The sequence below is a fragment of the Fusarium solani genome (genome assembly GCF_023522795.1).
Source record: "Fusarium solani strain SB1 chromosome Unknown bctg00000007, whole genome shotgun sequence".
NCBI lineage: Eukaryota > Fungi > Ascomycota > Sordariomycetes > Hypocreales > Nectriaceae > Fusarium > Fusarium solani.
In genome coordinates, this window is record NW_027072150.1 from 1,659,211 (window position 1) to 1,686,317 (window position 27,107).

The 27,107-nt window shown below is 51.7% G+C and overlaps 12 protein-coding genes across 12 annotated transcripts; 7 read left to right on the forward strand and 5 right to left on the reverse strand.

Moving 5' to 3' along the window:
- MRS44_011406 (uncharacterized protein) lies at window positions 1-783 on the forward strand (the record flags this gene model as incomplete). The annotated part of the gene is made up of 1 exon (XM_046278408.2): window positions 1-783. The coding sequence occupies one exon, from the start codon at window positions 1-3 to the stop codon at window positions 781-783; it is 783 nt and encodes a 260-aa protein (XP_046134885.2).
- Window positions 784-1,108: 325 nt separating this feature from the next.
- Window positions 1,109-2,394, reverse strand: MRS44_011407 (uncharacterized protein; the record flags this gene model as incomplete). The annotated part of the gene is made up of 4 exons (XM_065619720.1): window positions 1,109-1,460; window positions 1,516-1,556; window positions 1,620-1,967; window positions 2,188-2,394. 4 exons carry the CDS (start codon window positions 2,392-2,394, stop codon window positions 1,109-1,111), a joined length of 948 nt encoding a protein of 315 aa, XP_065475792.1.
- An 853-nt stretch (window positions 2,395-3,247) lies between these two features.
- Window positions 3,248-4,978, forward strand: MRS44_011408 (uncharacterized protein; the record flags this gene model as incomplete). Its single annotated transcript, XM_046275722.2, has 7 exons — window positions 3,248-3,259; window positions 3,328-3,351; window positions 3,422-3,489; window positions 3,546-3,600; window positions 3,670-3,982; window positions 4,039-4,337; window positions 4,400-4,978. The coding sequence occupies 7 exons, from the start codon at window positions 3,248-3,250 to the stop codon at window positions 4,976-4,978; spliced, it is 1,350 nt and encodes a 449-aa protein (XP_046134883.1).
- A 1,325-nt stretch (window positions 4,979-6,303) lies between these two features.
- MRS44_011409 (uncharacterized protein) lies at window positions 6,304-7,746 on the reverse strand (the record flags this gene model as incomplete). The annotated part of the gene is made up of 1 exon (XM_046270757.1): window positions 6,304-7,746. The coding sequence occupies one exon, from the start codon at window positions 7,744-7,746 to the stop codon at window positions 6,304-6,306; it is 1,443 nt and encodes a 480-aa protein (XP_046134881.1).
- A 643-nt stretch (window positions 7,747-8,389) lies between these two features.
- MRS44_011410 (uncharacterized protein) lies at window positions 8,390-9,938 on the forward strand (the record flags this gene model as incomplete). Its single annotated transcript, XM_046283970.2, has 2 exons — window positions 8,390-9,449; window positions 9,499-9,938. 2 exons carry the CDS (start codon window positions 8,390-8,392, stop codon window positions 9,936-9,938), a joined length of 1,500 nt encoding a protein of 499 aa, XP_046134880.2.
- Window positions 9,939-10,528: 590 nt separating this feature from the next.
- MRS44_011411 (uncharacterized protein) lies at window positions 10,529-11,619 on the forward strand (the record flags this gene model as incomplete). The annotated part of the gene is made up of 2 exons (XM_065619721.1): window positions 10,529-10,571; window positions 10,802-11,619. 2 exons carry the CDS (start codon window positions 10,529-10,531, stop codon window positions 11,617-11,619), a joined length of 861 nt encoding a protein of 286 aa, XP_065475793.1.
- A 159-nt stretch (window positions 11,620-11,778) lies between these two features.
- MRS44_011412 (uncharacterized protein) lies at window positions 11,779-12,771 on the reverse strand (the record flags this gene model as incomplete). Its single annotated transcript, XM_046278407.2, has 1 exon — window positions 11,779-12,771. One exon carries the CDS (start codon window positions 12,769-12,771, stop codon window positions 11,779-11,781), a length of 993 nt encoding a protein of 330 aa, XP_046134878.2.
- A 402-nt stretch (window positions 12,772-13,173) lies between these two features.
- On the forward strand, window positions 13,174-16,981 carry MRS44_011413 (uncharacterized protein; the record flags this gene model as incomplete). Its single annotated transcript, XM_065619722.1, has 4 exons — window positions 13,174-14,655; window positions 14,697-14,750; window positions 15,409-16,101; window positions 16,313-16,981. 4 exons carry the CDS (start codon window positions 13,174-13,176, stop codon window positions 16,979-16,981), a joined length of 2,898 nt encoding a protein of 965 aa, XP_065475794.1.
- A 129-nt stretch (window positions 16,982-17,110) lies between these two features.
- Window positions 17,111-17,779, reverse strand: MRS44_011414 (uncharacterized protein; the record flags this gene model as incomplete). Its single annotated transcript, XM_046283359.1, has 1 exon — window positions 17,111-17,779. One exon carries the CDS (start codon window positions 17,777-17,779, stop codon window positions 17,111-17,113), a length of 669 nt encoding a protein of 222 aa, XP_046134875.1.
- A 625-nt stretch (window positions 17,780-18,404) lies between these two features.
- MRS44_011415 (uncharacterized protein) lies at window positions 18,405-19,315 on the reverse strand (the record flags this gene model as incomplete). The annotated part of the gene is made up of 4 exons (XM_065619723.1): window positions 18,405-18,488; window positions 18,536-18,635; window positions 18,690-19,224; window positions 19,279-19,315. The coding sequence occupies 4 exons, from the start codon at window positions 19,313-19,315 to the stop codon at window positions 18,405-18,407; spliced, it is 756 nt and encodes a 251-aa protein (XP_065475795.1).
- Window positions 19,316-20,240: 925 nt separating this feature from the next.
- MRS44_011416 (uncharacterized protein) lies at window positions 20,241-23,352 on the forward strand (the record flags this gene model as incomplete). The annotated part of the gene is made up of 5 exons (XM_065619724.1): window positions 20,241-21,184; window positions 21,859-22,512; window positions 22,573-22,669; window positions 22,731-22,987; window positions 23,034-23,352. 5 exons carry the CDS (start codon window positions 20,241-20,243, stop codon window positions 23,350-23,352), a joined length of 2,271 nt encoding a protein of 756 aa, XP_065475796.1.
- Window positions 23,353-24,514: 1,162 nt separating this feature from the next.
- Window positions 24,515-26,462, forward strand: MRS44_011417 (uncharacterized protein; the record flags this gene model as incomplete). The annotated part of the gene is made up of 5 exons (XM_065619725.1): window positions 24,515-24,575; window positions 24,624-24,967; window positions 25,023-25,813; window positions 25,869-26,134; window positions 26,185-26,462. 5 exons carry the CDS (start codon window positions 24,515-24,517, stop codon window positions 26,460-26,462), a joined length of 1,740 nt encoding a protein of 579 aa, XP_065475797.1.
- Between the last annotated feature and the right edge of the window lie 645 nt (window positions 26,463-27,107).

Genomic DNA, 27,107 nt, shown 5'->3' on the forward strand with positions numbered 1-27,107 from the left:
ATGAAACTGGACAAGATCAACTCCAGCGACGTCGCAGACGACTGTAAGAGTGGGCGGGCTACACGTTTCAACACCAGCTTCCATCCTGCAGACCAAGTTCCTGCCAATCTACCGAGGCCTTCAGAGGCGCCTTATGCATTCGCTCGGTGGCTTCCGCTAATCCTTCAGACTCGAAAAGTCGATCCGTCGGCCGTTCAGACGGCCCGTCTTTCTCGCGCCCAAGCCCGCCTCCTCGTGGATGCCTCTTCCATCATCACGGGTGAGTTGAGCCGCGCGCTCGAGGAAGATCTCAAGGATGAAGTCGCTCCTCCCTTTTCGTCTCTTCACTTCCCACCCGAGGGGCTCTTCATGCGCTTGACGGGCTGTTCGCCCAAAGATGGAAGATGGAGAGATCCCACCCGACCATCCCTTCACTCCACGGACGACATCATTCTTCGTCTGACGACCTCGCATCGAGCACGTAACGACATTGTGAACAGTCTCGAATCCAGGTCGGAAACCGTCGACATCACACTATTGCCTTTCAATGCTCGGATGGACAGTAGGCGCGAATACCGAGTGTTCTGCTGTCCTATAACCGGAAACATCACGGCTGTGAGCCAATACTGCTGGCACAAGCCTTGGCTTTTCCACTGCAGACCAGGTACGGCGTTGAAGCCAGTGGCGGACAAGATTTGGGCCGGCATCGTTGCCCTTCATCAACAAATCATGAACGATCTCAAGCCGGACGCCGAACTCGATAATCTCCTGCTCAGACAGGGGTTCACGTTTGACATCTTGTAGGACGAGGACAAGGGAACAACGGAACTCGTTGAGCTGAATGTGTTTGGGGCGAGGAGTGGGTGTGGATCTTGTCTCTTCAACTGGGTAAACGACTTTTCCCTGCTTTACGGAGAAGGCAAGGATGTACAGTTTCGGGTCACTTTTTGAGGTGGAACTGGTGGTTGACCGCCAAAACCGAGAGCAATTCAATTATTTGTGCAAGCGAGCGATATCAAAACTGGGCAGGTTTCAGGACCAACTCTTGTGTTGCGCAGTTGGGCCTCGATCATTATTACAAGTTCCGCGACAGGCCGAAAAGACAAATGGGTTAAAAATAAAAGTACATTCACATCCCCCTTGTTAAACTCCTTTGGCTTGCAGTTTCATCCTCACTATCAATCGACTTGCGAGTTATCGCGGTCTCGACCGTGATATGAATGCGTCCGTCTGCGGGATAAGAGCGTCGTTTCGGGCCCACCTCAACCACACTTCCATTGCCAGTGGGTACCTGAGCTGCCCTGAGTCTTCCGGGTGCACTCTTTGTAGCCAGAGATAGAATGCGGTCTGCTGGTGGTGTTCGGCTGTGTCTGTCTGAACCGTTGCGATCGCGGTCTTGAGCAACCTTGGTGATGAGATCTGACATGTTCATTTCGATGAACAGCTTGACCAAAAAGGCCAGGGAGTGGAATTGGAGGTAACTACATGCAACAGGTCAGCCATGGCACACGTCTGGGTCAAGGACTGGGTCCTTACACAAGCTTGCTGGGCAAGGACATGAGCCCGATGAGCGCGATCTAGGCACGCGGTTAGTGAATGTTCTAGCAGCAAGAGACAAGGAGACTATGGAAGAAGCTTACATCGAGAGAAATGGAGGCCAAGATCATGCCACAGTTGAACTGGAACAAGGAGAGGTACTTGTTGTTGAGCCCGTGACTGACCATCCGGTTTCGGACCAGTTGGACGAAGCGCAGATTAAGCGCTAGGTCAATGATGGAAAAGATGGCCATTTCGCATCTCTCCCAGATCTCGCTTATTCGCATCCACTTGTGTGAGATCTGAAGCTGGGCGGGGACCCAGGTGACCATGACACTGATATTGACCAGCAATATGAGGAAGAAGACTGCCCATCTTAGGCGGGCGACGGCGGCGGGGTTGGGCGTCAGAAGAGCGAGACGGTTGACGATGATCTGCGTGAGAAGCTGGATCTGAAGCGACCAGAAACAGGCTTATACGACAAAGTGGTAAGCGGATGGGTTCTCAAGTAACGTGGCGGTTCGGCACTCGTTTACCTATAAGGAAGAACAATTGAAAGCTGCAAAAGGGCCATTGGTAAGTCTCTCTGCTACTAGACGGATGGCATACAAACCTTGGTTTAATAAATCCACGTTGAAAACACCAAGCGAAAGCACCAAGCACAATATTCACTGCCCATCCAACCCAGATCATGACGAGGTACGCTGTGACATGGCGCTTTCGTCTCCATGTGTTCAAGGTCTGAGTGGCGGCTCGGAGGGCGGCGAAGAAGACGAATGCAAAGGAAAAGCCCCAAAAGATGCTGGAGCAGTTCATATCGACATCGTTGGGGGCGTGAAAGACGTATGAGTCTGGGACGAGGAAGCCATTGCTCGACATGTTGGCCAGATTTGGCAGTACAATCACGAATTGGCGGTACAATACAGAAACAGAAAAAGACTTGTTTGCCTCCTCGAGGTGGGTGACCTCTCAGTTAAGAGGGACGAGTCGCCACGAGTCGCCTCCCACACCCTCAACCTTGGGATTGCGGGGTAGCGGTTATCTAGTCTAGAACGCGGATAGCTCGATGCATTCCCCAGACTCGTTTGAAGAGTGAGCGCGAGTCATGATAGGTGAGGCGTCAGCCGCAAAGTTACACAGTAGCAGGCCTGGATTCCAAGTTGCGGGGGGAGAAGAGTCAAGCAACGCACGCACGAGCGTTGATGCTGATGCTGATGCTACCTTGGCTGGGGAGTAGAGGCAGAAGGTAGACAGTGCGTTTTTGACAGCAGTCAGTGAGAAGCTTAGCGTTGAATGCTTGAACAGTAACATGTGGCGGAGGGCAGTGACATGTGGCTGGTGAGGGGGAGTCTCGGTCTTGATTTGGGCATACAACCTTGCCGATATGGAGCATTCATCTTGGGAGGATCATCGATATGATCGTCTTTCGCTCTTTTACTTCGTTCATATCTTTTTTATCCCTTTTTCATAGATTTAATCCTCCGCATTCGTCTCTGCACCGATGGCATCTTACCAGCCCCGTTATTCGTTAGCTCGCGTGGATATCCCCGGTACAGAAATACTCGCCTAACCCCCTTAGTCAGCACCCTCATTAGACAGCTGGCCAGGTACCCACTACACCTCCTCGTTGTTCACCGCTCCCGCGTTCTTTTAATTTTCACACGACGCCATCGAAGAACGTCTTCCTCCCTCAACCAAACACCTTCACGACACCGATTAAGCTCTGCCCACCATGCGCGAGATTGTGAGCTTGCCTCCTGTCCGTTCTTGCTAGACCGTCTGTGTGCTAATCCAGCTCTCTTCGCCTCGCAGGTTCACCTCCAGGTCGGCCAATGTGTACGTATTTATCTGCCCCTTTCCATGGTGCCACCTTCGTGTCGCTCTGTTGCTAACCTCACCTTCGCAGGGTAACCAAGTCGGCTCTGCCTTCTGGCAGACGATTGCGGGCGAGCACGGCCTCGACACCAACGGCGTGTAGGCAACCCTCTCGAACCGACCGTCTCGTCGTCCTCTTCTCACGCTTCGACCAGGTACAACGGAAACGACCACGTCCAGCTGGACCGTATCAATGTCTATTTCAACGAGGTACACACGACATCGCGTGACATGATCCAACCCAATCCGTGTCTCGGTCTCTGACCGAGCTTCCCACAGGCATCCAGCAACAAGTATGTTCCCCGAGCCGTTCTCGTCGACCTGGAACCCGGCACCATGGACACCGTCCGCTCCGGCCCCTACGGACAGTTCTTCCGACCCGACAACTTCGTGTTTGGACAATCGAGCGCCGGCAACAACTGGGCCAAGGGCCATTACACCGAGGGTGCTGAGCTGGTTGACCAGGTCCTTGATGTCGTTCGTCGTGAGGCCGAGGGCTGTGATGCTCTCCAGGGCTTCCAGATCTCTCACTCTCTCGGTGGTGGTACCGGATCCGGCATGGGCACGCTTCTGATCTCCAAGATCCGTGAGGGTAAGAGCTTAATCATTGACATGACGCGCAGTTTCGTCTGCTAATCACCTCTCCAGAGTTCCCCGATCGTATGATGGCTACCTTCAGTGTCGCCCCTTCGCCCAAGGTGTCCGACACCGTCGTTGAGCCCTACAACGCCACTCTTTCCGTCCATCAGCTGGTCGAAAACTCGGACGAGACCTTCTGTATCGATAACGAGGCTCTGTACGAGATCTGCAAGCGTACTCTCAAGCTGGCCAACCCTGCCTACGGTGATCTTAACCACCTCGTTTCCACCGTCATGTCTGGCGTTTCCACTTCTCTGCGCTTCCCCGGACAGCTCAACTCCGACCTGCGCAAGATGGCCGTCAACATGGTAAGTCTCTATGCAACTCGATCGATCAAAGATGCATATTGTTGACTGATTTCCTTTTCCAGGTCCCCTTCCCTCGTCTCCATTTCTTCATGGTTGGCTTCGCTCCTCTCACTGGCCGTGGCTCGCACGCCTTCAGCGCCGTCTCCGTCCCCGAGCTCACCCAGCAGCTCTTCGATCCCAAGAACATGATGGCCGGTTCCGATTTCCGCAACGGCCGTTACCTCACCTGCTCGGCCATCTTCCGCGGACGCGTTTCCGCCAAGGAGGTTGAGGATCAGATGCGCAACGTTCAGCAGAAGAACTCTGCTTACTTCGTTGAGTGGATTCCCAACAACGTTCAGACCACTCTGTGCTCTGTTCCTCCCAAGGGTCTCAAGATCTCGTCCACTTTCGTCGGAAACTCGACTGCTATCCAGGAGATCTTCAAGCGTGTTGGTGAGCAGTTCACCGCCATGTTCCGTCGCAAGGCTTTCTTGCATTGGTACACTGGCGAGGGTATGGATGAGATGGAATTCACCGAGGCTGAGTCCAACATGAACGATCTCATCTCGGAGTACCAGCAGTACCAGGAGGCCGGCGTCGATGACGAGGCCTACGACGAGGAGTACCCCCAGGAGGAGTATGCTGAGGAGGAGCAGTAGAGTCGATTCAGATGAGGTGATTTACTTTCGACCACCAGACTATTTGTCTATCATGACCTCGCCACAAATTTTATATACCTAATTGGCGAGACAAAGATCCCTGTGCTAGCTTTGTGATATGTATGCTCCAAAGATGTTACTAGACGAATGGACACCTTGTGACCTACACCTACCCCATCATCGGGAATCGGCTTGATCATACCCCGATGCGAATACCATGTGACTACGTATGCAAGCTGGCCCACGGGTAGTGGGTCAGGGCTTGAATGGCATATCCGGGGCCCGAAGCATCTCAGTAAAGAGTGGGTTTATTGCCAAATGTCCGGCCATTGCTCACCCTGGACACGCTCGTGAAGATCATTCATTTCTACCCCTGTCTAGAATCCCAACAAAAAGTTACATCGCGGTCAGACTTTACGGAGTGTTGGGCACTACCCTAGACCGCTGGTATTGGGACCTTGGTGAATGCAGCAGCACGCGTCGACGTTGGACACGAGCAAGAGTTGATCTCTAACATATATTCCGAGCAAATCCGTCTTTGCATCTTGCGTAGTTCTAAGCGTTTGACCACCAACATGATGATACACTGGACGACTTGGTTGTGTTATCCCTTTGGCGCTGCTCTTGTGGCATGTATTATCAACAACGCCATCCCTGTCTGCGGTGGCCCTGTGCTATTACGCTTCTGGGAACTCTCATCTCGTTTCAATGCGCTCATGTATTGACACCTGTGCCTATCCGAGAAGATCTTGCGATTGTTCTTCTCTGCAACCTACTTAACAGAGGGCTCCTGAGGCATGCCATGTACTTGGTCGGAGATTATCTGCCATTTGACGTGGTGCCACTTTACCCCGGCTCCTCCAAAATGAACACCGCAGCCGTTCAGGGGTATACCATCTCCACTATACCCCTGGACGTTCACTGGCGCAGCCGCATGCACAGTTCCTGTCAGCTTAGTTGCAGGAACTGAACCGGAAGACATGGGCGGCAAGCTTACCTTGGGTCACTTGGATCCTGGGGTTCTCACTAAGAAGCCCTCTAGCCATCGTCCCAAATACACCTATATGGCTCGATCAGTCACGATTGGCACTTTGGTTGCAAAACCAACACCCTCTTGGTTGCCTGTCAAATAGTCCATTTCGTTTAAGCCACTGTACATAGTTCTCCGGAAGCCACGCCATCCCCTGCATCCTGGGAACACAGGCCCATATCACAGAGAAGATGGCAACAGCCAAGGGGGAAAGACAGCAGGGTTTGCATTCAAGATCTGGATTAAGCCATTGTGCACACACATCAGGGTCCTCCTCCAATCCTCACCCATCCAGTCAAAGCTCCTTTGCAATCTTATCCAGAACCCCCAAAAGAATATCTGCATGATGCTTCTGGAAAATCAGCATTGGCCGCAGCCGAACCGACGATGCTCCACAACCGCCGATATTGATGCCATGGGTTTTGGCCAGAGCCAAGAACTCGTCCCGCCGAGGATTATCAAATGCAATAAAAGTTCCCTCTCCCTTGCCACGCAGGTTGCTGAACTTGCCGGGGTACTTGTTGGCCAGCTTCTCAATCTCATTGTAGAGATAGTCGCCCACAGCAGCCGTGTTATTCACCAAGTCCAGTCGCTCAATTTCGTCGATGATCGCGCCAAAGAGGATAGCTCGGGCTGGGTCTCCCATCCAGGTGTTGAATAGTCGGTAAGGTTTGTTAGGTCTTATATCAGGGTTGCCAAAGTAGAACCCGCCTGTTTGTGCCTTCTTTGAGAAGGTAACCATGTCAGGGGGATCCGACAATTCCCAACGTTCGTGGGCCCAGAATCGACCAGTCGCCCCGACGCCAGTTTGGACCTCATCAACAATCAATAGGACCTTGAGACGTCGTGTAATCTCCCTGAGGCCCTGAAAGAAGGCAGGACTTGCGTGATTATCGCCACCTTCTGACTGGATAGGCTCCACGATGACAGCTGCGACCCTGCTAGGATAGTTCTTAATGATTTGCTCGGCTTCCTCTAAGCAATTCTGCTCCTCCCGCTTGTTTTCTTCAATGTGATCCTCAAGGGGATACCTGATGGCTGGAAACGGGCACTGAGGCCAGTCAAAGGCAGGTATATCAAGCTTGTGGATCGGCTTGCTGTGAGTAGTTGACAGACTACCGAAGAGACGGCCATGGAAAGCTGCTTTAAACGACATGATGGAAAGGTTGGGCGACCCTGGCTGGTGATTGAGCATGGTGCTCTCAAGTTCTTCCTGTGTAAACTCTGCATCGCGCTGGCCACGCTCCTGCTGTCGCTTCCAAATGAAGGCAGCCTTGTAGGCCAACTCGTTTGCATCTGCTCCGGAAAGCGCCATATAGACTTGGTCCATGCCTTTGGGTGCCACCTTCAGCAACCCCGTCTCTAGGATGCTGGCCCAATCGTTCTGGGGGAAGTTACCCATAGCGGGACGATTGATCAGCGCGGAAGCCATGATGGGAGAGGTTGCAGCTTTGAGTAAGGTAGGATTGTTGTATCCCACCGGGATGGAGGCGATTTGGGCGTACACGTCCAGCATGACGTTGCCGTCAACGTCGACAATATAGTTGCCATAGCTCTTGTGGTAGTCTACCGAAATAACAGCAGCACTGGCATCATATACTTTGTCAAGTCTGCGCACTGCGTCCTTGCTCTTGGGTCCCGGGACTGCAGTAACGACAGTTGGCCCCTCGGGCTCGTCAGGGAAGAAGGGAGCCTCGTCTGTGGCGGCCTTCACAAGCTTCTCGATGAAGGTCGGCATGGTGAACTGAGATATGATGACGGTGAGAGGACGAGGCTGTAGAAGATGGTTTCAGGCGTTCAGACCAAGAAAGTGAAGTGGCATGTTATACCAACAAGCGGTTCTAGATCTCCCAGTCAAGAGAGGTTGAAGTGCAAAGATCAAAGGCCACCCCGCAACATTTGATCTAGGTTTGGGCAAATGAGGGGTTCCAACTCATCGAGTGTCGTCATTGTCAATTGCCTTTCCCTTTCTCTTTTACTTTCTACTTCATGAGAAGTGTGTGGCAAAGCCTAGTGTCATATCGTCACTAACAGACGGCAAGCCAATCCCGGGTTAGATGTGATGGCTTTCCTAATTTGGCCTCCCACCGCTAACATGAGAGCCTCACAGGTGATCAAGTCGCCGTCTTACAGTAGACCAGAGGTGCATGTCTCACTAGCCCTCCGCTGAATATCGGCCGCTAAATGCCGACTTGGTGGCACTAATAGCCGACTCAATCGCTGAAGCGCGGGGACGATTATAAATGAAGTCGACGGTTGAGAAACAATTATTCACAGTGGAATAAAATATTATTTGCAATTGTGAATCTTCCTCCTGTAAGTCTTTTGTATTCTATCGCTTCTTACAACCCTGACACAAAACATCGGTATAGCTTGCTACTATGGGTTCTAAAATCCTCGAAAGCCTTGTCCGAAAGGACCTGTTCCGAACTCAGGGCTATATCGATGGTTCTTGGGTAGATGCAACCTCGGGCAGGACCTTTAATGTCCTTGACCCCGCTACTCTTGACAAGATCGCATCCGTCCCAGAGATGGGATCCGCGGATACCCTTAAGGCAATCCAGTCAGCACATACGGCCTTACAATCATACAAACAGACGACCGCAAGACAACGTGCGCGATGGTTGCGCAAGTGGAGCGACCTCTGCTTGGAAAACGCCGACGATCTCGCCCTCATCCTCTGTCTCGAGAATGGAAAGACACTAGCTGAAGCGAAAGGGGAAGTGACCTACGCAGCCTCCTTCTTGGAGTGGTTCGCTGGCGAGGCCGAACGTACCTATGGCGAGGTTATCCCTTCTTCCAACCCGAAGCAGAGGATCCTGACCTTCAAGCAACCTCTTGGTGTGGCAGCATGCATGGCCCCCTGGAACTTCCCCATCGCTATGATCACTCGGAAATGCGGCGCGGCTCTAGCTGCTGGCTGTACAACCGTGTGGAAGCCTGCAGGAGAGACGCCTCTCAGCTGCCTGGCTCAAGCTCTGCTCGCCCAAGAGGCAGGTTTCCCCAAAGGATGCATCAACGTCATTACCACCCTCGACTTGGTGGCCGAGGTTGGCGAGACTCTTTGTACCAGCAAGCTCGTGCGCAAGCTAAGCTTCACGGGCAGTACAAGAATTGGAAAACTACTTGCGAGCCAGTGCAGCGGAAATTTGACCAAGCTGTCCCTGGAGCTCGGCGGAAATAGCCCCTTTATTGTCTTCGACGATGCCAACCTGGAGACGACCATCGAGGCCTTTATCATGGCCAAATTCAGAAACTCTGGTCAAACATGCGTAACTGCCAACCGTGTCTTTGTGCAGAGCCGCATCTATGATGCATTCGCCAAGGCTCTTGTCGACAAGGTCAAGACGCTGAAGGTCGGTCCTGGTACTGAGCCAGATGTTTTTATAGGGCCCCTCACGCACGAGCGGGCAGTCGACAAGGCAATGAGCCATATTGAAGGTACCTAAGCAACCAGCCAACTATCATTGGAAATTCTAATAATATCTAGACGCAAAGATGCGCGGCGCCGAGGTGGTTTTTGGAGGGGCACCTTTAACAGAGTTCAAAGGATATTTCATTCAGCCGACTGTCATTAAAGACATGAGCCACGAAGACATGCTTATGAGTCAAGAAGAGACCTTTGCGCCGGTGGTTGGCTTGTACAAGTTCGAAACGACCGACGAGGTTATTGCACTGGCCAATGACTGCGACGTCGGACTCGGCAGTTTTGTCTGCACCGAGAGCACCCCTCGGATGTGGCAGGTCGCAGAGGCCCTCGAGGTTGGAATGGTGGGTGTCAACGTTGGAGTACTCAGTGCATGTGAGAGTCCGTTCGGTGGTGTCAAGGAGAGTGGCTACGGGAGAGAAGGCGGTCGACATGGTATTGACGAGTATCTGACTGTCAAGTCGATGCTGATCAACGTGTCAACCAAGGAGTCGGGAGCTTGAGTTCATAGGCAGAGACCAAGACCAAGGTTCATTCTGTTCAACAATAGCCACTGTGTTAGCATTGGGATATGATGCCATGATGTGTTGATAATGCGTGCTTTGTTTGTAGTTGAAGCCTGGCCCTTGATGGGATACCTGGGCCAAAAGACCCGCCTGTGCATCTGCCGAGGGCTAGCAGGTGCGTCATTATCCAGGCAGCCACAAATGGAGGTTGGACGCATCCACTGAAGGCTGGTGTGATAACCCCCACAAGAAATGCCCTTCAACTGGTATTGGATGCACTCTGGCTTTGTTTCATCGCACTTTAACCGCCGTGACCGACATGTCTAGCAGCCTGTAAATGTCTTGCGAGGGGGCATCCTGGAGGTTGACCCGGGGGGCCAGAGACTGGGCAGATCTTGTGATGCGGAAGCGAAGCTCAAGTTTGACTCCCGCCACGGAAATATGCAGCGAATCAATGCAAACCATCGACAGCTCATGAACAAATCGATGACTTTCTATTGGCTCAATTGGCCGAGAACCCGACATCGGGGGCGATAAGATGAATGAGCTGTTGCTTGCACCCCGCATCCAAACAGAAACTTTTGGGCATGTTCATTGGCGAGACCGGAGCATACAACTACCGAGGCGCTGGTGAGTCAAGAAAAGCCGAGTGAAAGTTAGGGTTATTCAGTCAACTCAAGCTCCCGAGGGGTAGATTTATATAGGTACTGAGTTAAAGTTTTACCCCAGCTTAATTCCCTGCTGTCAATTCACCTTGTCTTGTTAATCGCCATGGCATCCAATCAGACAGTGGCCATTGTTGGCTGCGGCAAGTCATCCTACCAGCGAGAAACGATAAGCAAACTAATGTGATGGTGTAGGCAACATGGGCTCTGCCATCCTGAGCGGGTTGCTAGATGCGACACGGTCAGACCCCAATCCCCGCATCTCTCGATTCATTGTCGTCACAAAGACGGTCGAGTCTAAAGATCGCCTCAAGTCCCAGTTTGGGCAAGACATGGAACGGATAGTGTTGGCCAACGACGAAAGTCTCTGGGCCATGAAGGAGGCCGACATCATCATCCTCGGCTGTAAGCCACACATGGCCAAAGACATTCTAGGTGCTGAGGGCATGGAAGAGGCACTTTCCGGAAAGCTCTTGATCAGTGTTCTCGCCGGGAAAACACCCCAAGTTCTGGAAAGCTATATTAGCAACAACAACGATGCAAGCCCAAGGCCCTATGTTGTCCGCGCCATGCCCAACGTCGCAGCGCGAATTCGCCAGTCGATGACCATTATCGAACATAACCCCTCCCTCCCTGATGAGCTAAGCGACACCTTGCGCTGGATCTTCGAGCAGATCGGGGGAGTCAAAGTATTGGCTTCAGAAGTGTTTGACATTGGGTCTCTGCTAGTCGGCTCATCAATGGCAATTATGACTGTCGCTTTGGACGGACTTCTGGATGGCTGCGTCATGGAAGGCATGCGAAGGCCTGAAGCCTTGGAGCTGGCAGCTCAGAGCATGTTGGGGCTGGCCGAGATGCTACGTCAAGGCGAGTGCTCACCGGCAGAGTATAGGGAGAATGTCTCATCGCCGAAGGGAGGCACTATCACGTCGTTGTTGACAGTTGAGAAGGCGGCAGTGAGAGGCACTTTTGCGCAGTCTATCATAGACGGGACCAAGAAGATACAGGGATGAAATAGGGCTCTATGGTTTATTATTAAGATGATTAGACTAAAAGGATAAAGGGTAGAAATCTTGAAATAGAGTGTTAAAGGTCCACTAATGTTGTGTACCTATGACGATCTTCGTGGCCTCTAAGTGTGATGAACCAACGACCCTTCGACCTCCTCTTGTCTACATCTTAATGACAAACTTTTCTCCTGGTGCATGGTCTAGATATACCTTCTCTGCCTCCTCCAGAGTGACCTCTTTCCATTTACCATTACCAGCCTGCTCCCACTTGCCACTCTGAAAGATGGGCTCAAGACTTTGAAGCAGCTCAGCCATCACACTGCTCTTGTGTGACACCGAATTGATGCCAATGAGGCTCTTCTCGGCGCGGTAAAAGTCTCGCATCTTTAGTATCAGCGTCGGGCTTCCACCTTTTGGCGCCGCGATAAAGACCAGTGTGCCGCCGTGAGCGAGGGCGCCATCGATGGCGGCGGCTGTGAGAGCTGGAACGCCAATTGTGTCGATGACAACATTCACGCCCTTCTTGCTGGTTAAATCTTGCACCGCGAGTAATTCAGGATCAGCGCTGGTATCGACATCGGCTCCAGGGCCACGGACGGCTCGAATAACCTGACAGCCAAGATCCTCAAGCATAATTGCTGCTGCACTTCCAACAGCACCTCGGGCGCCCAGGACAAGTGCTTTATTCCCCTTCACAGCACCCGAGCGCTTGACCATGAGAGCTGCTGTTGTGAAGGGAACTCCAATGGTGGCCGCCTGTGTATGAGTGAGGGCTGATGGCTTTGGCGTAACACCATCAGCAGGCACAACCGCATATTCGGCGTGAAATCCATCCTCCGTAAAAGCGTGAGTGAAGCCTGAAGTGCCGATGACGGCCGAGTTCAGAAGCGGAGAGGGCTCAGTATCACCAGAGGCGACAACGACGCCAGAAAAGTCTCGCCCAGGAATGCGTGGAAATGTAGTTGAGCCGAAGCCGCCGAGGGCATTGAAGCTGTCGGAGGGTTGAATTGCGGAGGCGTGGACCTTGACAAGCAAGTGTCCTGGAGGAGGCACTGGAACTGGCTGCTTAGTGGTGAAGGAGAGACTCGGCTTGAGGGAGCCTTCGGGTTTGGTGAGGAGGAGGGAGCGCATGAGAGTTGGACGTGACGAAGACATGGCGGTTGGGAGTCAAGGGGTGAAGGATCAACTTTCTATGCACTGATGATGGCTATCCGTTCAAGTTGCAATAGAAGAAAGCTTTGAAACATATATCTCAAAGTCATCGGGTCATTGCGGGTTCCAGATACTAAGAGATCCGCAACATCCGCTCACCCGCAATTCCCGCGCCGATCCGCAGCAGCCGGGGCCAACTTTGGGATAGTCCATGACACAACGTCACGATTGGATTATTTATCATAGAGTTTTACAAGGCTTGAAGCTGATAAATACAAGACATGGCGCACTTTGATCTACCCAAGATGGCTACATAACTTCAACAATTCCCGTTGTCCTACCTTTCCTGGCCTCCCACCTCTATTTCACTCCGCCCTCACACCAAGTGTCTGACAGCCTCTAATCATGTCTGAGCCACATCAGGGTCGTCCCTCCGAGGACCCCGAGAAGGCTCATTCCGAAAACGACAACAGAACTGAAGGATCAACAAGAAACTCGATCTCGGATGAGCACTTTGAGCCACCACATTCACTTCTTGGCGAGATAGCATTTATTGCCATCGTCTGTTCCGCTCAGCTCATGACCCAAGCCGGTCTTGCTCTCAGTGTTGTACCGATGCACATTATCGGAGACTCTTTCGGCATAGACAATCCCGGACAGATCAGCTGGTTCACTGCCGCATACTCCCTAACCGTCGGCACCTTCATTCTCATTGCCGGCCGCTTGGGTGACGTTTTCGGTTACAAGCGCTTCTTTGTCGGCGGCTTCGTTTGGTATGGACTTTGGTCACTCATCGCCGGCTTTTCTGTCTACAGTGGTCCAATACTTTTCGACTTCTGTAGAGCCATGCAAGGCATTGGCCCGGCATTCATGCTCCCTAACGCCATCGCCATCTTGAGCCATGCCTACGAGCCAGGCCGGCGTCAGGACATGGTGTTTAGCATGTTTGGCGCCACTGCGCCTGGGGGATTCGTCCTGGGAGCAGTATTCAGCAGCCTCTTAAGCCAGAGGGTCTGGTGGCCCTGGGCTTATTGGGTCATGTGCGCTGCTTGTCTTTCGCTTGCCCTGGCCGGCTTCCTCATTATTCCTTCCTCCCAGCATTCTCTTAACCGGGCACCTTCATCATCAAGTATCTGGATGCGTGTGGATGCCCTAGGTTCCACCACCGGCGTGGTAGCGCTCGTTCTGTTCAACTTTGCCTGGAACCAGGGGCCTACCGTTGGATGGACCGTTCCTTATACTTACATCACGCTGATCCTCGGCGTATTGCTCTTTGGTCTCTTCTATTTCATTGAGACCAAAGCAAGTCACCCACTCATACCCTTCGGCGTCCTGAAAGTGGACTCAGTATTCGCCCTGGGCTGTATCGCTGCAGGATGGTCAAGTTTCGGAATCTTCGTCCTCTACATCTGGAATTTCCTCGAGATCCTCCGTCAACAGACACCGCTCCTCACTTCGGCTCAGTTCACTGTCGTTGCCATCAGTGGCCTTTGCGCTGCTTTAACCACGGGTGTCCTCCTTAGTCGCATACCTGCTTCGGCAGTCATGCTGATAGCAATGACCTGCTTCACTGTAGGGGGTATTCTCTTCTCGACCCTTCCCATTAAGCAGACATACTGGGCCCAGACCTTTGTCGGCCTCATCATTCTTCCCTGGGGAATGGACATGTCTTTTCCAGCTGGAACCATCATTTTAAGTAGGGCCATGCCCAAGCAGCACCAGGGGCTGGCTGCCTCTCTGGTCAATACCGTCGTTAATTACTCCATCTCCATCGGTTTGGGATTTGCGGGTACTGTTGAGTACAATGTCAATGACGGGGGTCGAGATATTCTGCTTGGTTATCGTGGGGCGTGGTATGTGGGCGTTGGACTTGCAGGTCTTGGAATCGTGATTGCTCTCGGATACTGCCTAGCAGAATGGTATCGAAGACGGGGCGCGAGATGACTGGTAGCGCTGGACAAGCTATCCAAGGACGCGAAAGAGTAAGGGAGAAATTATCATGATAATTGAGCTTCAATAGTAAGCAGCTATACAACACTGCATCTTCCAAATGAGTCGTTCTAGTGCCAAAGAACACACATGAGATTGCATTATTCTAACGTTCAGGCATGGCTAGGGATAACTTGTTCTAGAGTCAACTGACCTTGAGTTCGAGTCAGAGTTCTAGATTTCCTGCCACAGAGGTGATAAGCTGGGTGTGGTCCAGCCCACCATACTCTTCCTGTTACCTGAATGGCTTCATCGCATGTATGGATTGTTAAGTCTTGTTAGGACACACACCTTTTGAAAGTGTGAGCACTAACAGCTATTAGCAGGCGTATTTAAAGCCAAAGCGGGATGGGACAAGATTGATCCGGACACAAACAAAACACGGCGTCTGAAATCACGCCGAAACTCTTCCAAGATAGGCGTGCTTTTGTTACCTACCCAACTTGATACATCGACTACCAAAGCATCTGAAGCTCCCACCATGAGCCTCAGCCATAGTCAGCAAGGTGCTCCAGAACCATCGTCGAAACGGCGGCGTATAAGAAAGGCGTGCATTCCTTGTCGTCAACGAAAACGCAAATGTGATGGCAGCTCACCTTGTGGAATGTGCACCACCTATGGCTACGCGTGCGAGTACGCCCATGACGATAGTCCTCTGGCTCCATTCGTCTCGCAGCTCCCTGGGAATTCATCAAAGAGTCCCAATTTGAACCCCCAAGCAACAAAAGCCCCGAAGCTGTGAACTCGACCACCTCGCGCCAAGAGACGACTCCTCCCGCATTCGAAGGTGGCATGCTAGATGAGCGACAACCACGTTATGTGAATGCCTCCTCTGCAATTGCGTTCCCTCACATTCTTGGGCTGCACCTGGAGTCAGAGAAACCTCCCACTTTGCATTCATTCGGCTACAACTTTGGCATTCGACCTGAAGAAAAGTCAATTCCGCATGGGGACCTAGCAGAGCTGATATCCGAAGCAGAGTTGGTCACGTTTTCTAACACCTTCTTTACCGTCTTTGGCATCATCTTCGATCTCCTAGATCAGAGCACATTCCTCCATCAGTGCCGTCTCTATTATCAAGGCCAACTCCGCGATGGTGTCTTCGCCGCCGTGGCAGCTGGTGTTGTAGCGATTGGGTCCTTTCTTTCTTTCAACAACGGCCATGATCGCGAGGTCGATATCGTACACTTTGCCAAGACAGTTCTTGAGGACCCAGCAGCAACACGTAGAGCCTCTGTGCAACTGGTTGTCGGTTGGTCTCTGCGCGCGGCATATCTACGATTCACGACCAGACCCAACAACTCTTGGATAGCTTCATGCACGGCAATGCATCTGGCAGAAGCCGTAGGTCTGCATGAAGAAGAATATTTCCAAGATTGCGAATATGGCGGGTGCTTCGGCATCAGGCTTCAACCCGGATAGACTTAGACGCATCTTTTGGTGTTCCTGGTCTTTTCACATTATTACTTGCTACGAGTATGGTCGCTCTGCTGTTAGTTTCCCCAGAGTATCATGCAGTAGTATCACCCCTATTCCTGGATCATTTGCTTACCAGCACGTACGGATGGCCGAGATCTTGCCATCACCAAACTCGACATTTTGTCTGGCAGACAAGCCTCAAGACTTGGGCAAAGAAATGCTAGAGCGCATGAAAGCTCTCCATGAAGCTCCCTTAGGGCACCCGTTCTTGGTTTTAACCAAGGCGGACCTTACATTCTACCTATATCGACGCATGCGTCAACTAAAAAGCCCCGTCACGGATGAAGTCATTCAACTCATCATTACGGCAGGGAACAATGCTGTCGAGACAGCATGCCAACAGGTCCAAAAAGGACATCTGTTCTTCAACGCGCTGGGGAGCGTATTCCAGTACGCCTGTGTTCTCCTCGCCCTCGATAACCCCTTTGCGTCTTCCAATCTAGATGGCGCATTCGAGGGCCTTGAGAACATAGTGAGCATTGTGGACACTAGATTAACACGGGAAGCTCTCAATACAGCACGCCACCTGTTGAAAGCGAGCATTCAGAAGAAGAAGCAACAAACTTTGACGCTAGAGGCCGTGGAGGCCAGATTCACAGGCACGGAGACGCCACCTGGGTTATTAGACATGACCCTGGATTGGGACCAGATCTTGAACGAACCGTACATGTCTTTTTTGGTCCATCGGAGCCATGAGCGTATATCAACTCGCCATATTCTAAGAGAACACAGGCAGGAAATCTAGGCATAGATCAATACTGATGAAACCCCTTCTCTCTGTCATTGATACCTCAGAGATCTCCACTAACATTATCTTTTCACAAGCACCCCTCTAATTCTTTCAATGCAAATACATTGTTCCCTATTCCTCTACCTAGGTACGAGAAATTCGAAGCGTCATAATCAAGCCAGCACGAGTAGAGTACTTGGGGTCCGTGGTGTCTTCAGGAAGCAGGTGTCCGTCTCCATTAGCCACGAGTGCCTCTGCAAGCGTGCACTTTCCAACCGTTTCAAACCCGAGCTTCTCGTAGAGGTGCACCGTCACAGTGTTTTGGGGCTTAACCATCAGCCTGACAAGGATATTTGGCGATTTTCGAGTTTGTTGAAGATGCCGCAAAGCCTCTTGACAGAGTTTCTGGCCCAGACCCTTGCCGCGGTGTTCAGGGAGATTAAAGAGACTCAACATCTGCCAGCGCTCTTCGTCTTCATCCAATCCTGGGCCGGGTTGCCCAGAGGCTTCTGGGAGAGTATAATCCGCCCGACTGACCGGCCCCCGGATAGTGAGCTGGCCAACCCACTCCACAGAGGAAGTAGAACCGGCTTCGTGGCTCGTGGCAGCACAGACAAAGTTTTCTCGGTCCCCTTCAAGGAGCCGCTTGATCCATTCATCCTCAGTGAAAGCAGACTCAATCTCGTAGGTGGACGAGAATGACTCAGGGGACGTCTGGAGTGCTTTGAGACGTAGATCGCGGTAGAGCCTTGCGGATTCCTCGATTGAAGTCGTCTTTGAGACGTGAAAGAAGGCGTAGTCGACTGTTGCCATGGTATACACAATGCTTGGCCGAGATGGGTTCAAGGTCTAATGGGTGCGATAAGAGGCTTAAAAGCGGTTCCCTGAGGACAAAGAATGACAGGAACCGTAAAGTTGTTGATGTCTGGGGCCTGCGGGCCGAGACGGGCAACTTTTATGTTCTCATCCCTAGCGATTATTAATCTCGCGGCGGTGGTGCCATTTGCAAAACCCACACTTTGTCATGCACTCCGGCTTATCTCGTATACCATTGCAGACTGGTCTAGAATGAAAGTAAGCCATAATGGTTTCTTACATGGTTAATATGCCAGGCTCAGTAAGAATAGCGGTGAGAAAGGCCGCCGTTTTACCATTGTTAGTCAGTGAGATGGCCCCTCATCGAGCCACCACGGCAACAAGGAGCACAGCCGTCAACACGAAATTAGCCTCATGACACGATGCAACAGAGTAATTCCAGCTCTAACTCGGCCGTCTCCAGGTACCTAGGTAGTCACGGTTACGGGGTGGGGCCACTAAAAGCGCCAGGCCACGCAACCGCTGAACAAAGCCAGCTTTTAGAGGAACACAAGGGCCGGATTTAAGTTTCACGAGTTCTCAATTCAGCTTCACCAGCGAGGGGATTAATCTCAAAGAAAATCTACCACGGAATATCCTTGCCTTCGAAAGTGATAAAGCGGCCCGACGTCTCTGCCTTGGTAGACTTCTCAACCTTGGGTAGTATCTATTAGCTTGAATGACACCAGTATCGGTAACTGACACAAGTCTCACCTGCTCGAAGATACCAGCTGCACTCTGCTCCTGTGTAGTGGGAGCCTCCTTCATACCCAGGGTCTCTGCAATGGCGTTTCCAAGACTGGTTTTGACCCATCTACGAGACTGATCAGTACGGCACCAAGCAAGTTTCACAACTGTCCTCACTCACCCTGGGTGGATGGGAAACGCAGTCAACTTTGGCTCCTCATGGTGAAGCTTTCCAACGAAAAAGTTGACAGCCGCTTTGGACATGCCGTAAGCTACATCCTGGATCTTCCTCTCACCCTGAAGTCCAATGCTTCCAAGCTCTGTGGATAAGACGACGAACTTTGGATTCTCCGAAGCCAGAAGCAAAGATCGTGTCGCAAGATACAAGGCAAAGGGGCCAACAGAGTTGATCTTGAAATGGTCTTCGACCTCGGCAATGTCGGTTTGGGCCACAAGGCTCCAGTCTTTGCCAATCCCCGCGTTGGCGATGACCGTGTCTAACTGAGTGATACCATACTGATCCCGCAGAACTGCAACTGCGTCCTTCGGGTCTTCCAGGAAAGCACTGTCAATCTTGACTACAATGAGACGAGACCCAGATGAAACCGGCAGACTGCGAAGGTCCTCGACAGAAGGATGGTCAAGATTCCGCACAGCCGCAATGGCAGTGGTTTGCGGAAGGTTGAGGTAGAGCTTCAATAAGTCTCTACCAATGCCTGGTTGCTCGCAACAGGTTAGAAGATAACAAACGACTGAAGGTCCTTATGTACCTCGGTTCGCTCCAGTGATCAACACGGTGTAAGCCATTGTTGTGTTTTGGTCTCTTGTTTGGTGGGATATGTCAAATAATGATTGTAAAGAGTCGAGTTCGTTGTGTTTGAAGAGAGGCGAGTTGGAGTCGAAACTCCAGATCTTTATACTTCACATGCCTGGTAGACATGCGGGCCATGGGGGGCCTACCGGCCAAAACAGGCTGGACTTGATGAGGATGATGACAAAAGAGGCAAAACTTCAACAGTCAGCGGCCTTGAGTCTGTACGGCCAGGTGCAGGTCGCAGTCTTCCAATTGCACCCCTGCAAACTGCCGCTCTCTCATCCTCTTCGAGTTGAACAAATATGACCCCGTACTAATTTCAGGTTTCACTGGGACACGATGCATCTTTTCAAGACACAAAACTATTCTTCCCGACATTCCGATAAGCAAGCTCCGTTGGGCATGCAGCCCTCACTCGGTTCGTGTCTCATGCCATGCTCTATCGTGCTTACCTCCCCACTGGAGTCGACATTTTCATTTTTGATTCAATGTCGTGATTGACATCTTGCATCCACTAGCGGCGGGACACGACAGGGGTGTCAAGCGGACGAGGGCGGGTTTGTCGGGATAGGCGGGATAGGCGGGGATGAGCGGAATAACCGGGGCAGGGCCGCTCGTCCCGCCGCCAGACCGGAGCTTTTCCGGCTTGAAGACGGAGCCACCGTTAGCACCAGAGGCGGATGGCTACACACTAATGTAGGGAATCCCTGAAAACACCATGTTTGTCATCTCAGGGTATCATCTAGAAGCCTCATTATGCAAAGTAAAGCCCTCAAAGATGACCGAGCAAGGTCATCTCACATTGGGTGAATACATGAGGTCGGAGTATAAAGAGAGCTCTCGCAACTAGGTACGTTCAAGCCATCTTAACAAACCCATCCCAACTCAGAAACAACAGAGAGAACCACAATTCTCAAAATGTCGACTCAAGAGACCGCCAAGACACTCTATTTGGTGGCCGAGGGCACCAAGTATGCATACCGAATCATCGGCAATGCGAGCGAGGACTCTCCACCCCTCCTGATGCTCAACCACGTTCGATCAACCATTGACACTTGGGACCCTCAAGTTATCAACAATCTCACTGCTAGCGGTCGTCAGCTCATCACCTATGACTATGCCGGACTTGGACATAGTGGCGGCAACATTGCGCCCAGCATTCGGGCTTTTGCCATCAACTTGCTCGCTTTCCTCAATGTCCTCCTGCCGACTCTTCACGCTAAAGAGGTCGATGTACTTGGCTTCTCCATGGGCGGGTACATTGCTCAGCAGCTTACTCTCGACGCCCCTGACATTGTGCGCAAACTTGTTCTCGCAGGCACTGGTCCTAGTCTTGGACCTAATCTGGAACGCCCCATGAACGAGGTTCAATCCACTGTCTTCAACCCAACCCCTGGTCCACCCACCATCGAAGCCTTCTTTCCCTCGTTCACTACCGGCGAAGAGGGCCTCGCATGGTTCAACCGGAGCACCCAGTCGCGAGCTGGTGTCGCTGGGAAGAATGGCGAGCCCGAAATTGCTCAGTTCACTACCGGAGAAGACCTTGTCAAGCTCACCCAGGCATACCTGGCTTGGGATGCCGATCCCATCCCTTACGCCCTTCTCCAGACCATCCAGAAGGATGCCCTCGTCACCAACGGCGACAACGACCTAATCGTCCCAACGCAAAACTCGTACATCCTCGCTCGACAGCTGCCCCGCGCCAACTTTGTCATGTTCCCTAGCAGTGGCCATGGTCATCTTTTCCAGTATGCGAGCTACTTCACCAAGCTCGTCGGAGAGTTCTTGGATGGCAAGCTGCCTACTGCGCCTTTCTCCGCCGGAAAAGCTCCAGCCTTCCAGAAGTATGGTTCCTACAACCAGTAGGCGATGGCAAAAACACGGAATGAAGTACATTCGGTCTGTGTGTACGGTGTTTCCCCCTAGTCCTCGAGTTATCTGACTCGGTCAATATTGCCTTTCTTCTCCTCATGTATTCTACCTGAGATGAAAAAAAAAACATCTTGTTGTCGCTTGTAGAATCACTTTAGAGCCTGTGTTTGAAGATGAAATGACGGCTTATATAATTCCTATTAGCCATCAACTGCACGATCAGAGATCGAAAACTACGATACGTACTTACAGATGCAGTTTCCCATCTTCGTGTTGGATGTAGCCTGCTATTGAGATGTGAGAGTATCTTGATTGTGATTCGTCTTTTTCCCAGATGAGTCATCGAACCAGTGATAAACGCCCAAATATCGCGTAAACAAACCCCGCCCTCGCTTCAAACAGCGCATGGCACTTGATGCTCATCCATGATTCGCCATGAGTACTGAAAGCGGGAGTGAACGAACTGAACCGCCCCAAACGCGGTTTCGACCCTCTTGCCTTCAATGCCAGCGGTTGAAGAAGAAGTGTGATCGGCAAAGGCCGCAGTGCTCTCTATGTTTGCGGTATGAAGTGACCCTGCGCGTATGCATACTTGAGCAATTTAGTAGTTTTCTAACCAAAGGTATAGACACGGTCGAATATGCTCGTATGACTCAAGAAACAGTTCCTCCGGGGATGCAGAGTCTGGTGTCTTGGGCTTCCCTGACCAGTCAATTGACAGCCATCAAGCGCCAGAACAACCATTTCCAGCTGTTTTCTTTCTCGACTCTGCTCTCTTCAAACGGTCTGTGAGCAAGCTACCAGACCAGAATTTTTCTCTAAATCCCGACCTGCTTTCTTTCGTCGGCAATGTTGCCGAGGACAAAGCATTCGTCTCCTCATACTTCACCTACATTCATCCGTGGATACCATTTATGTCAAAAAAGCTATTCATGGAGAGAGTCTTAAACCCTCTCAGTCCAGCAAAGCCCGAAAAGACGCTTCTTGTAGCAGCTGTTAGACTGCTGGCCAGCCCACCTAGCGGCCAAGAAGCACAAACAGCTGCATACCTATCCATCAAGGCTGCCTTGCTTCGGGCCGACAGGTCCGGTGTTCTCAACTTCAAAATCTTCCAAGTCATGATTCTGGTGGCCATCTACGAGATTGGCCATGCCATTTATCCTGCGGCATATTTAACGACGGGGAACTGTAGTCGATATGGCAGTGCTCTAGGACTCAGTAAGACTGTGGAGAGTTTCGATGCTTTCGAGGAGAACCAGAGTCTTATGGAAGCTGAAGAAAAACGAAGGAGCTGGTGGGCTGCTGTGATTCTCGACCGGTGAGTGTTTCTTCCATCATCAAGGGAACAAATTTGACCCAGCTCTGGATGATGTTGTAGTTTTATCAGCCTTGGGTGCGCGGAACGTGCTTGTTTGTTTCCAGACCCAAGCAGCGGCAGCATCCTTCCTATGGATGACGCTCTTTGGGAACAAGGCGTAAGCTCATTGTCTCAATGGGTCTTCCCGGTATTAATACCTGGTGACTAACATGCAAAAGGGTCACGTTGAACGTCCGATGCATCGTCTTTCTTCACCCCCCACTGAAACGATGGGACGTTATGGCCTTACCGCGCAAGCAGCAGTTCTACTGGGAAGAGTTTTCCAAAACATTCATGATACCTCGGCAATGGAAGGATTCCAGGAAAACGAAGCAAGGATATTAGATAGTACCTTGATTGCACTGACAAACGTGTCGTTTCAAGAGGGTCGATTCCGGGGCATAGGCGTTTGCAGCCCAACCACAATCTGCTTCAGGTCAGGACCGCGGAGCCTTTCGCGACCTTCTACTAAGAGCTTATAGCGCGAGACTTCTCCTCCACGACGAATCACGGTACCCAAGCACCAGGCATCGAGCAATATCCGACCCTTTGACCCGTATCAACATCGAAGCTGACATTGCAGCGCACATGCTGCGCTTGGCGGACAGTGTCAGTGGAACGAGACGCTGTGGTATTGAAGAAATATCTCCATTCTGTTTGGAGCCCATGTATCGCTCCGGCATTGTGTATGCCCGGAGGTACAGCGAGACCGGGCAGCAAGAGGACCAGCAAGCGTTTGAAACGATCAAACAAGGACTCAGAGCGATGGCTGGTCGGTGGAAGGCGGCAGGCAAGTCATAAACTCTGCTAATATTTACGCTTATTGCTAATTGAGGCCATTAGATGCTTACGTTGATCTGCTCGAGGCTCGAGAGCTGACGGGTATTTTGTGAATCCATCAATGAGGCCGATCACCAAAGAGCGGATTGTTACCCCGAAGACGTTGAGCGAGATATGTATTTCGTTAAAGAAACCCTCATAAATTCGGGGCTTGGCCATGTTATTTCTTCATTCTCAAAGTGGTTTGTTCATTGCATAAAGACCACGGATTGTTAAACCCAACATGTGTTCAGGACTGGGGCCATGGCCATTCTGCGTAAAACTTCTCTTTCACTAAAGTGTCCAGGCACATCACCTATTTGGGTTCTCACCTCCGAAGCATTTTCCGTGTATTCAAGTCCTTGTGATCTGCTTACCTACCCTACGAACATCACCGCCTCATGCTTTCGGAGGTCTAGGGTGAGTGAAACCCGGCGAGCAGACTGCAGGCCCATTCAACGTGACAACCAATTCAAGGAGAGGATGAGTTTTTCCTTCTTTCTACAAGGAATTTCTTGTTGCTTATGACTCTCCACAATAATGGTATACTATTGACAAGAGATGCTTCGTGATGTGAATTCACCCATGAAAAACTGGGTGACACTGAAGAGACTGACCGAGCTCGGAATTCCGAGAGCCTGATGGCAATTGATTGGCCGTGGTTTGTCGTAAAACCAATGTCGGACTCTCCACTTCCTTGCGGAAGCTAGCGGGATTATCTTGAAACCTGGTTGGCTCATGCCTGAATCCCCTCCGCACTCAGGGGCGACAGAAGCAATGATCTGCGCTGACAGGGCTGAATGATTCGGTAATCTCTCTTAGGTCGGAATCCTTGCCGACCGTGTAGCAACCTCGAACACGATGGCGCCTGGTGGCTGAACCAACTCGCGTCACAACTGGACACGAAAGGGGCGCCAAAGCTGACTTGTCGCGCCACGCTCAGGTTCGTTGAGATGCCGGTTAGCCTAGCAAGATTAGGATTGGCCTCTTGCAGTGTATGTTGGGAGCAGCCGCTTGCTAGCCTGCTCAGGACTGGAGCACAAGACATCAAGGCCAGCGTGCATGTCAGGGTCAGCACTCTTCTCTTTTCTTTCTTCCCTCCCCCCCATGTTGTTTGTTGAGCCTCAAAAAGTAACAACACACCATGGGATTGTACACCGAGATCCCAAAGGAGATCCAAGAGGTCGACATCATTGTTGCCGGAGGTAAGTGACACCATGGCTCAACTAAGACAACTGCTCAACTTGGAACAGGCGGAACGGCAGGATGCATCGTTGCGGCCAGACTGGCCGAGGCTGACCCCAACTTGTCCATTTTGGTCATTGAGGGAGGCCAAAACAACCACAACGTGCCCCTGGTCGTCTACCCGGCCCTCTACCTGTCGCACCTCAAGCCAACCAGCAAGGCAACCCTCTTTTACAAGAGCACAAAGGCTGACCAACTTGCCGGTCGCGAGGTTGTCGTGGCTTCCGGTGGGACTTTGGGCGGAGGCTCTTCAATCAACTTTCTCATGTACACCCGGGCGCAGAGATCCGACTTTGACTCTTGGGGGGCCAAGGGTTGGTCAGCAGAAGAGCTCTGGCCTTATCTCAACAAGGTGATCGACAGGTACTCGTGACAGATATTACTAGAGGCTGATCTCATCTTAATAGTTCGAAACGTATCATGGCAGCGGCGAAAGTCGCCACCACGGCCATGACGGACCTATCCACGTGTCGGATGGCCCTTTTCCTCCCGCCAAGTCAGCAGCAGACTTCATCGGCGCTGCCGCGAAGCTTGGCTGGCCGAAAGTCACTGACTTGCAAACTTTGGATGCCAACAATGGCATAAGCCCCTGGCTACGGTACATGTCTCCTGATGGCAAGCGTCAAGACACGGCCCACGGGTACATCCATCCTAAGCTAGAGGACGGAAAATACCCGGACCTCCACGTTCTTGTCGAGTCCAAAGTCGTCCGTGTCTTGATCGACGATCAGAAGCGAGCCGTTGGGGTTGAGTACATCTCCACTCAGGCCCCAAGCGCGCAACTCACCGTCAAGGCGCGTCGGTTGGTAGTCGTGTCATGTGGCGCCCTTGGGACGCCCTTAGTTCTCGAGAGATCTGGCCTTGGTGATCCCGAGGTGCTCAAGCGCGCAGGCGTGCCAGTTGTGCTGGACTTGCCAGGGGTTGGCCGCGAGTACCAGGACCACAATGCAACCATCCACCCGTACAGGACGAACCTTGAGCCGCATGAGACACTGGACGGAATTCTCAGTGGTCGAGCCGATGTCCCTAGCCTCATTGCGAAGAAGGATAAAATCCTGGGTTGGAACGGCATCGATGTTGCATCCAAGCTTCGGCCGAGTGAGGCAGATGTTGATGCTCTTGGCCCGGAATTTCGCGCTACTTGGAACCGAGACTTTAAGAACAACCTCGACAGGCCTTTGATGATCACGGGTCTGATGTCATAGTAGGGCTTATCAGATTCTTGTTTGATTTGGCTACGCTAACATGCACAGCTTTCTCGGAGATCATTCAACCATTCCTGAAGGGCAGTATGCAACAGTACTCAACATCACGGCTTACCCGTATTCACGTGGACATATGCACATCACTGGACCCAACCTTGACGACCCGTTGGACTTCAACGTTGGCTTTTTTACTGATGCCGATGATATCGACCTGAAGAAGCAGCTCTGGGCGTACAAGAAGCAGCGCGAAATTATGCGACGCACAGCCATGTACCGTGGCGAGCTGGCTGTGGGACACCCCCCTTCCCTGAAGGGTCTGCAGCAGCGTGCATCGAGACGGATGCTCCTCTCAAAGACGTTCAAGACATCAAGTACTCAGCGGAAGACGACAAGGTTATCGAGGATTGGCTCCGCTTCAAAGTCGCCAGCCCCTGGCATTCTCTGGGCACGGCAAAGATGGGTCCTCGCGAGAGTTTCGGCGTTGTCAACGAACAGTTGAGTGTCCATGGCATTCAGGGACTGAAGATTGCTGATATGAGTGTCTCGCCAAAGAACATGGGCGCCAACACGGAGAATGCCGCTTTGGTGATTGGTGAGAAGGCGGCGGATATCATCATCAGCGAGTTGGGACTCAAGCCATGAGAGCAAGATATTCATGTAGCATATCATTGCTCGACTAATATCAGAAGACTTACCTGGACAAATGCTACGTTCTACCAAGTTCGGCGCCGAACTTAACATATGGTCTCTCTCTGGGTCCGACAGGGTCATTGGAGTGGTTGTGAGAAGTGATGCTGAGAGTTACCAACCCTTATCTTAGTGCTTTGACAGCCAACAAAGGTATTTCGGGGGGTAATACATCATTTGAACTTATATCACCAAAGTATTTGAGACAATTCCTGTCTATTTAACGCCTCTTCTGGTCCAAATTCCACGGCCTCTTCAGACTCTCGGCTATCACGTGATCAGCCAAAGACACCAAGCAACGCTAGCTGTCCTCACTCGCAGCAAATCCCGCTCATCCTCGACGCGTTTTCCAGAAATCACCAAGACCTTGACAATGGCCGCGCTCACTAGACTACCACCCGAAGTACTCCGGCAGGTAAAGTAGTAAGAGCACCAGAATTCCTTCGGACCCATTGCCAAGACTCGACGCAGATTGTACTGCATGCCCACGACCCGTGGGTGAAACGCCAGCCTCTTGGAGATTACGATTCATATGAAGCTCCACTGCGTCGTTATGAACTCAAAGCGCCCAAACTTCGCAAGAATCTTCGCTCCCTACGC